We start from the raw sequence: 10,278 nt of genomic DNA on the forward strand, positions 1-10,278 counted from the left end.
TAAAACATAACACTATATAATACGATACTGCTCGAAAACATTTCCATACAGTTCCAGTATTTTCACAAATCCATTCCAGTACATACGATACCCAAACATATGGTCAGTGTCGTCACACTAATACACAACTACTCTATGAAACCCGAAGCTTCCCAGCAATTATGTTGCCAATACAATGTAACTCACATAATATGCATCTACTCTATGAAATCCGAAGCTTCACAACGATTACATTTCCAATACAGTGTAACTCACACCCCTCTATGACCAGCTGGGATACGCGGTGATATTTCACACCCTCGGATATAGAGCCAGACACTCTCGCCCACAGTTTTGACACTGATACATGGCGCAGCATACTGTAATTAGCCGCCACATAGCTGTTTCGGCGTACGGTGATTAGCCGCCCCAAGCCGATTTCACAAAACCTAGAATCATTTTGGAACTCACGTTCCTATACTCATCAGCGTACGGTAATTAGCCGCCACATCGCTGTTTTCAAAATACTTGGAACAATTACATACAACCATACATTCCACACTTATTTGGTTTACGAAAAATCATATAGTTTTCCAATTCAAGTATACAGTTTATACAAATATGGATAACAGTCATCTCAATAATACAGCTTAAACAAAACAAACGGTTTTCCAAACAAAGCAGAGATGATACCCGAAATCCCTAACTTTCCCGAAAACAGTAACCCGAAAATCTCATATTTTTACCTGATAGATTTCCCTAAATAATATACCAAAACATACATACGATCGTAGCCTACAAGCTTACCAATCCTGATTTCAAAAAGTAACTGATATAAACTAAATTCCCTTACCTTAACCCGAATTCCAACTACGAACTCTACGGTCCCCAAAACTATAAACCGAGACTCCAAAACCTAAAAACCACAGTACGATACATGCTTACAATCCTTACTACTATTCATATTCTGACATAGAAATGAAAATCGAGCCTTACCTCGAATTTGGCTTGAAACCCGAAACTGCTCAAAATGAGATTCTGATTTCGCTAGAAACGTAAAGAATCCTTCCCTGATCCTCGCAGTAACGTCGAATTTATGAATCAGGCGTCAAACGACAAAGAAATCAAGAGAGAGAGATAGAGCTTCGAATTTAGATAGAGAGGGAGAGATTTTTAAGCTAACTTAGCTTGGAAACAACTCATTTGGATATTTATAGCTTTTTGACTTGGGTGGATTCGTCGACGAATTGGCGTCCTCGTTGACGAGCTCGAGGTTTTGGATTTTCCAAAATCCCTCGGGATCTCCTCATCGACGAGACATTGAATTTTGTCACTGAGAACAATAGGGACTTTGTCGACGAACTTTGGCTTCATCGACGAAGCTTACCCAAATTTCCAATTTACCCTTCTTTCGAATATTTAATCAACATGCTACGGTTTGGGTTCTTACATTATTTAATTTCCAAACTACGTAGTTTTTATGATCATAAATGTTGACTCTATAAGTCCAATCCTATTTTGATAATGACAAATCACTTGGTATATGATTTGTGCATTGAGTTTGTGAGCAGGAATATTATTTAGCATGCACGGAATGCATGAAAGGTGAATAGCCACGAGGAGTAAAGCATATACATCTAGCACAACCCATAGAACTAAAAGCAAAGAAGGATGAAGGAACAAGCTCCAAGTTGAAGACTTAAACGAGAATTGGTATCTAGATTTGATGTATTTACATGTCATATGATATGTTTTGAAGCTCAATTACATCTTAGACTGACCTTAGGACTCATGCATCTTATGAAAAATTTATTTGAAATAGTTCTAAGTTGAAATGATTTTTCGAGGAGAATTATTAAAGGCCTCGTCGACGAACCGCTTGGTCTCGTCGATGAACTCATGAAGGCCACTCGGCGACGAACACATTGTCTTGTCGATGAGAATATACCGAGAGCACTAAAATTTCAAACAAGGCTCTCATCGACAAACTCATAGCCTCATCGAAGAATGAGTGTTATACACTCATCGACGAACTTACCCACTCGTCGACGAATGTCAGGGCGCTGACTTACGTTCCAGCGCAAACATGGATGAAAAAACTAGTTTTTAATAGATCCAATGGCTAGGATTCATTCTAGGGCTGAGAACACATATAAATATACTTTCTAAACCCTAGAGCACCACTTTTTGCATAGATTGGGAGCATTGAACATATTTTGAATATCTCGTGAGAGCTGTGAATTCCATTGTTAAAGTCATTGCCTGCACTCCAAAGAATTAATACTCGTCTGGGCATTTGTGTCTTCAAGATCCAAGCACACTTTTTATCTGATATTCATATCATAATAATTTCAAAAAAAATATAACATATTCACATTTTCACGTATTAATTCAACTAGTAGTACTCAAAATACCTGTTATAATTTATTCCTCTTACCTGACTTACTGAGAGATTCGTAAAAAGCTCAAATCCTACGCCCGCGGCGTCTGAAACTCAAAACCCTAAAAATCACGTTTTTCCCAAATTAGTCAACTCAACTCCTAGAACAATTCTCATTTAACACTTCCTAGGCCCTATATACTCCAAATAAATACTTAAATCCTAAAATAACTTACTTATCCTAATTTTGGGATGGTGCCGTAGAACTCCAAATTGAAAATATGCTCCAGCTAAGTTATAAAGAATCTTCCCACGAACCTCGTGGCGGTCCTTAATCGTTAGTCCAGGCTATAATGAAGTCGAAATTGAAGAGAGAGAGAAAGAGAGAGTGAAAATCATAGGTGTGTGAGAGAGAGAGAGAGAGAGAGAGAGAGAGAGAGAGAGAGAGAGAGAGAGAGAGAGGAGAGATTCACACTGAAAAATGAGGGTTTTACTATTTATAGGCCAGCATTCATCGACGAGTTCAAGTAATTCGTCGACGAGCCCATTAAGGCACCTCGTCGACGAGGAGGCTGGTTCATCAACAAACTTGAAATTCTCTAAAATTTCCAGACTCTCGATATCTTCTCGTCGACGAGACACGTGTGCTTCATCGACGAGACCTATAGGGACATTCGCCGACGAAAACCCTGGGTTCGTCGACGAACCCTTGTTGATCACTCTTTTTTAATTTCCCCTCTCTTTCATTTCTTTTCTTTTATTACTTTCATTAATTAAATTTTCTGGGTCTTTACATTCTGGTTCCTGTTTCTGTTCATCATACTCTTGAGTATGCTTCAACATAGCCTTCTCATCAAAGACTACATCTCTACTGATCACCACCTTATTTGCCACTGGGCCCCACAGCTTGTACCCCTTTACACCTTGTGGATATCCCAAAAAGATGCAATGATGAGACTTTGGGTCAAGCTTAGACCTCTCCTCACTTAGATACGTGAACATAGGTTGGACACCCGAATACCTTCGATATAATGACCTGCCTATTTTATCATAAATTTTTCTCCTCACATACATAAATATCATTTTTAATAATAACCCTGATACCAATATAGAAAAATCAACCTAAACCCATAGGTGCCGAGGATGCACTTGTAATACACAGCGGACACCTAAGCAGCGGAAAATATAAAATTACATCTATAACAAACAGTACTAGAGTTCTACAACACTACATTGAAGCCACATCGACTATCCATCTCCCATACTCTCTATTAGCAAGTGTGGTAGCACTAATTTGAACTGAACTAAATAACTACAGTACCGAGCCCTGAATACCGATCTAAATTACTCGGGTTCTGATAACATACAATATGTTTACATATATTGATTTAACATTAAACTAGATTGATAACATTTTTTTGAATTCTAACATATCATACATAATCATGACCTTGCGTCGAATAGCATATATAATTATGACCTTGCGCCGAATAACATACATAATTACGACCTTGCACCAGCTATCAATCACGACCTTATGCCAAGCATATTATAACATATTGAACTGAATTTTGTACTATTTATCATAAAATTATGAAACCATAATTTCCTGTATTATTTATGGTATCCCTGAAAAACTATTGTAAACATGATTTTACTAAAAATCTAACATAACATTATATTCGTAAAATGATACTCATGCCATACAGTTTTAAATAGTATTAAAACAGAAAACCTAAGCTGAATATATTTCTGATTAAATATTTTAAAACCGTTTTCCTGTTCAACAGCAGTATTCCCAAATATTCTGATATAACATACATAATGACTGTGAATATAGGATGTTTTAAAAAAATAAATTTTCATAAAAATAAATTGACTTAATTTATCCCCTTACCTAGCTACCGAGAAGCCCACAAATTTAACTAAATCTACACTTATGGTGTTTCCAACCCAACACCCTGAATTTCATATTTTCCCCAGCAAAACTTTAGTATTATTTCATCTACAACACCTCTTCAGTCCATAAATACCAAATACCTTATAAAACTTAAAATAATGAACTTACCCAAATTTTGGGATGGCGCCCAAGTTGGCATAACCAATAAATTACTCCAGTAGATTTGTAGAGAATCTTCCCAGGAGTAACGTGGCGGCTTCAGATCGTCGAACCGGCATGAAATGTGGTTGAATTTTCTAGAGAGAAGGAGAGGGAGATGAAGTTAGAGAGAGAGAGAGAGAGAGAGAGAGAGAGAAATTTTGCATGTTCCTCTCATAGAAAGTGATTTTTGGCCTTTTATAAAGTGCCTGTCCATGTGGCCTCATTGACCAGTCACGTCACCTCATCGACGAGTCCAAGAAGGAGTTTCGTCGATGAACACTTACCCCTCATTGACAAAATTCAGGCCCTGGAACAACCCTCTCGGTAACTTCTCGTCGATGAGACACGCGTCCACGTCAACAATACCAAGAAACCTGTTCGTTGACGAAAGTGGAGCTGTGCCTTAAAATTTTCCTTTCTTTTTTCTCCTTTTATTATTTAATTGATATAATTCACCAAGTCTCTAAATTCGATCCGGAGTAGTCTATTGCATTTCCCGTCCAAACCTCGTCTGCCACTCTAACCTATAGTGATGCCCTTGGTGATCGGTTTATCAAAAAACATGTCATACTCACTGCCTCGGCCTAGAAGTTCTTCAATAGCTCGACAATTAATCTGAGACACCGAGCCCTTTCAGAAAGAGTCTGATTCATCCATTTTGCCACACCATTTTGTTGGGGTGTCAACTGTAAAGTGTCTCTTGATGCCCTGCTCCGCACAAAAATCCATAAACTAAGAATCAGGGTACTCGATCCCATTATCCGACCTTAAGTATTTGATTCTCCTCCCTATTAGGTTTTCCACTTCAGCCTTCCAAATCTTAAACTTGGCAAACGTACTTGATTTGTGATGCATGAAGCAAACCCAAACTTTCTGTGAGTAATCATCAATGAAACTCACATAATACACATGTCCATCCTTTGATGCAACTCTAAACAGTCCCCAAACATCTGAATGCACATAATCAAGAATACCCTTTGTCTTGTGTTTAGAAGATCTGAACTTTGCCTTGTTATGTTTTCCAAGAACGCAAATCCTGCAAAATTCTAGTTGACATGATTTCAAGCCCTTTAAAAGTTTCCTTTTAAGTAGTTCTTTCATGCTGTGTTCCCCCATATGCCCAAGGCGCATATGCCACAAGACGGTCTCATCTGATTCAACATCTATGGTTGCAGCTCCACCCACAACGGTAGTTCCCTGCAATGTGTAAATATTCCCATCCAGTTTTTGCCCTTTTATTACAGTCAGATTACCTTTCCATGCCGTTAGAATTCCACCTTTAGACTTGTAATTAAAACCATTGCAATCCAAAGTATCGAGTGATATCAAACTCTTCCTCAACTCTAGTATGTGTCTTACATTATAGAACGTTCTTACAACACCATCTAACATTTTTATCTTTAAATTTCCCATGCCAATGATATTATAAGAAGCATCATTACCCATAAGAACTGATCCAAAATTCACTAACCTGTAAGTGCTGAACCACTCCTTGTTCGGAGTCATGTGATAAGAACATGTCGAGTCAAGTATCCAAGAGTCCATTAGATTATCCGACCTCGCCATATAGCCGTTGGAGAATCCTCCTCCATCACCCGATAGAGTATTTCGTCGGCCAAACACGAGCGTATTGTAGAAGCAGCCTTTTCTTTCAAATTTACCCATGTTGCCTCATCAATTCCTTCTAGTTGAGTATCAAATAGAGCCTTAGCCATTCCTTATTGCACAAGAATGTCCTTCACTTTCCTCTGCCATAAACCAAAGTTCCCAGTTCCATCAAATTTGACGATGTCAAATCTTGCAGAAGACGATCCCGATGCCATAACAACAATCGCTCTGATACCAATTTATTGTGATATGGATTGAAAAATTAAGATGCACAGCGAAATAAGTACAATAAGTAAATAAAACACAACCAAAACAAGAACAATAACAAGATTTACATGGTTCGGCAAAGCCTACATTCACAAAAGCAATGACACACAAATTTCACTATAAAAATCACAAAGTACATAATACACTTCTCAAAATGATCACACTCGTCTCAATATATGCCTAGAATGACATATATAATACTTTCTCAGAGGTTTCCTTCCATTTACCCAACCACTCCAACGTTCAAATTCAAAATTCAAAAAATTACTCACAATCCAGAATTTCTCGTTGACGAGATCAGGGGATTTGTCGACTGGACCAAAAAGAACACTTATCAACGAATCATTCCACTCGTTGACGATCCCATTTTTCTGCTCTTGGTATCTCAGAAACTTTGAACTTTTGGGTCTCTCGGGATCTTCTCGTTGATGAGCATAGGATACTCGTCGACTAGTCCTTGCTGTCTCCTCGTCAACGATCACAGGACACTCGTCGATGAGCTCCTGCTGTGCTGTACCTTTATGTTTTTTTTTTCTTTGTTTATGAAATCCAAAGTATAAGAGTCACATCACAAACAACGTATATATATGGTATGTATGTAGATATGTTATAAATACATATTTTATATGCACAGATAAATCACTATTTTATTACTTATATATAAATGTATACATGCATATGCATGCACAGTGAGAGAAATAAGTTAAATTGATCCTTACACTTTTGTAACTTTAAATTAGAATTTTTGAAACAAACTAAATGTTAGAATTAGAATAAATTATTTGGAATTGGGTCCTTATAAATTATTCTTGATTAGAAAAGGCCACACCATAGGAGAATTATTTTCTTTTGTTGGTGAAGGGGCTTAGTTAAGAGCTTAGGCAGGGTGCTTTAGGATGTAACATAAATAATTCAAGTAGAAAATGGAAACGTTAAAATACTGGGGGAGCGGGGGAATTTTTAATAAATAAGGGGAGATGTGGCCCTGAGGTAGAAGTGTCAGGATGCCCTAGGTTCTTTATATATAGCCCGGGCGGAAGTGGGCGGGTCTTTACTCCTTGGTTGTTTTTCAGAGAGATCAGAAATGGCCTTGTCTTGTCCTTTTTCTCCGCTGCTGTCGAGTGTCAATTGAAAAAAAACACAAGACAAGCGTCCTTTTCCTCTGCTGCTCCGAATCCAAATTGTGAAGCCTTTCTCTTTGGTTCTTATAAGGCCAGTCTCGAGTTCATTCTGGCGTATTATCGAGCTTCAATGGCTTCTGATCTCTTCGTGTTTGACAACTCTGTCTACCGCCATTCAAGCTCAGACATGGCTTCCTCCGATCAATTCTACTCTGATTGCTTCCCTCCTCTCCCCGACTCCCCCATTGATATTCTTCAAGCAATCTCCGACGACTCAAACCAGCGAAACCCACTTGAAAACTGCCAAGCTCTGGACCAAACTGTGCTCGGCCTTCTCTCCTCTTCTCCCCCAATTAATAACCAAATGCAGAGCCTCTCCCTGGCCCAGTTGCAGCCTCTGGCAGACGCTGCTTCCAATTCGGCAAACGGGTTTGCAGATTTTTCAGCTTTTGATGTGAAAATGGATGAGAATCGCCAAGTGGGTTTTGATTCTGCTGTCAACAACATCAACCCGTCGTTTCTTCCTCACTCTTTCGCCGCTTCTTCTGAGAATGCAGCCAAGATGATGCAGAGGAGCTTCAGCAGCAACTCTGCTTTTTTCCTTCAGCCTCGCTTTGACACTCTCATAGAGTCTCCAAATTTTCAGGCCCAAGTTATGAGCTCACCCGAAACCAGCTTACCTTGCGGACACATGAGGAGGGTCTGCAGCACTGGAGATTTACAAGTAATTTTTTTTAAAAAAATTTTAAAAAATTTTAATGCTCATCTAGATTCTAGTGATCTTGTGCTGTTTCCCCTGTGTTAATTTCTTTGTCTTCATTATGTGATTGATGAGTTCTGTTTTGTCCTCTCCTTATCCTGCAGAAGGCCAAGATCATACAACCGAGCCACGGTTTTTCCTCGAGCTCCTTAGCTGCGGAGGGCTCGCAAATGGAGGAAACAATTCGATCGAATTTCAAAGTGGGGCGATACAGCGCAGAGGAAAGGAAAGAAAGGATTCATAGATACAGGGCCAAGCGTAACCACAGAAATTTCAACAAGACAATCAAGGTAAAATCTGATCACAAAAAGAAATCCCATTTTTCGTTTAATGAAAATAAATCAACAAATCAGTAAGAAAACATTCACTGAATGTCATAATTGTATAATCTGAATGTGGCTCGATTTCTGTTTCTGTGTCTTGAAAGTATGCATGCCGTAAAACGCTAGCCGACAATCGACCCAGAATTCGTGGCAGGTTCGCAAGGAACGACGAAACTGCAGACACTCCCAAAGCTGCATGCTTGAATCATTACGAAGACGAAGAAGAGCTCTGGGTAATTTTCTTAATTTATTAACCGATTCAGGCTAACTCTGCTTTAATTTCTTCCAAATTTTCTGAAAAACCAAGAAAGAAAAAGAGGAATTTACAAAAGAACAAAAGGAAAGTAAAAAGTCAAATCATGTGAGTTTGTTTTGTAACTGTAGATTGAAGGATTGCATGATGAAGATGACAATGGAACAGTAAGAAGAGGACAAGCACAGTTCTTCATCAACAGCTTTGGACCGACACAGTTTCAGTACTTTCGCTCTTGTTAAGTGATCAGGATGAAGAGGGGACCGTTGGGGGGGGGGAGGGAAGGGAGGGGTATGGAGTTGCCATCTATCTTAAGAACCTGGCTTTGATGACCACTAAGAAAAAACCTTTAGGGAGAACAAGTTTTGGGGGCTTAAATAAATGAAGGGACACCAAGGTCACCTGAGGCCATGCTTGCATCTGGGTAGTAGTGGCATACCACAAAGAAAAAATTTATGTCTATGCTTTTGTAGCTAGCATACAGTAGACTAATATACATAGTGAAAAATGCAAAAAGGGAAGGAGAGATAGAGAGATAGAGAGAGAAGAAAGCAAGAAGTAGCAGTAGCCAGTCACTTGCAGCAGTTGTTTTCAAAATTTGGAGCCACGTGCTTTTCTTTGTAGCCTCTTTTCCATCAATTTTCAATTTTCAGTCCTTTGTATATGTTGCAAAAATCAATAATAACTCCATTTTGGCCCAATGCTTTTGTTTTTATTTTTGAGTGTGGCTTTTAAAGGATATTCAATCTGGGTGCTGTTGGATTACCTGCATTTTTGTTTTTCCAAGCGAGAAAATGGCTAATTTGAACTGTGCTTAAATACTTAAAAAATGACTATAAATAGGAAAATTTTCTAGGAGAAAGTATCTTATGCTTTGAAAGTACCATGCATTGTGCTTAAAAAATGACTATAAATAGGAAAATTTTCTTAGGAGAAAGTATCTTATGCTTTGAAGGTACCATGCATCAGTGTCACGAGTTAAGCTTGTTTACAACATTATGCTTGCCTGTGACTGCTTGTCTCGTGTGCTTGAAATGGGTTTCCATCATGTAAATACTAGTGTAGAGTTATTTTTTACTAGTAGTGTTTTTGTATGCAAAATAAGGCAGTATGACTCCTCGGTCACTTGATGTTTCCTAATGTTAGAGTGGGAATGGCTTAGAAAGCTCTTTAGGGGAGGGTGAGTGTTCATCAGTCATTGTAAAACTTACTAACTATTGTCAACGTGTTTAGCCTACTTGCTTCCCTCGCTAAACACACGATGTCAACAGAGGTGTTGTTAATGAATTGCGTAGATTCAATGTCTACTGCTTGCTTGCCACTGCTTTCATGAATTGATTACTGTTTCCCTTGTCATTTAAATGAATGTTAATAAAAGTGTTTCGTGGATAAATGTTGGCAAACGATAGGCTGGCTAGTTAAGCAAGGGTGTTTTAACTAGTGCCGCATGGACCTTCACAAAGGTGTGAAAATAGTCGGACCGTGA

At 38.6% G+C, this 10,278-nt stretch overlaps 1 protein-coding gene across 1 annotated transcript; it reads left to right on the top strand.

Annotated features, from left to right (window-relative positions):
- The first annotated feature begins 7,391 nt into the window (after window positions 1–7,391).
- Window positions 7,392–9,493, top strand: LOC131164399 (uncharacterized). The gene is made up of 4 exons (XM_058121543.1): window positions 7,392–8,180; window positions 8,321–8,506; window positions 8,644–8,772; window positions 8,924–9,493. The coding sequence occupies exons 1-4, from the start codon at window positions 7,587–7,589 to the stop codon at window positions 9,032–9,034; spliced, it is 1,020 nt and encodes a 339-aa protein (XP_057977526.1). The 5' UTR covers window positions 7,392–7,586; the 3' UTR covers window positions 9,035–9,493.
- The last annotated feature ends 785 nt before the right edge of the window (window positions 9,494–10,278 follow it).

Source organism: Malania oleifera, chromosome 9 (genome assembly GCF_029873635.1).
Source record: "Malania oleifera isolate guangnan ecotype guangnan chromosome 9, ASM2987363v1, whole genome shotgun sequence".
In the NCBI taxonomy this organism is placed as follows: domain Eukaryota; kingdom Viridiplantae; phylum Streptophyta; class Magnoliopsida; order Santalales; family Ximeniaceae; genus Malania; species Malania oleifera.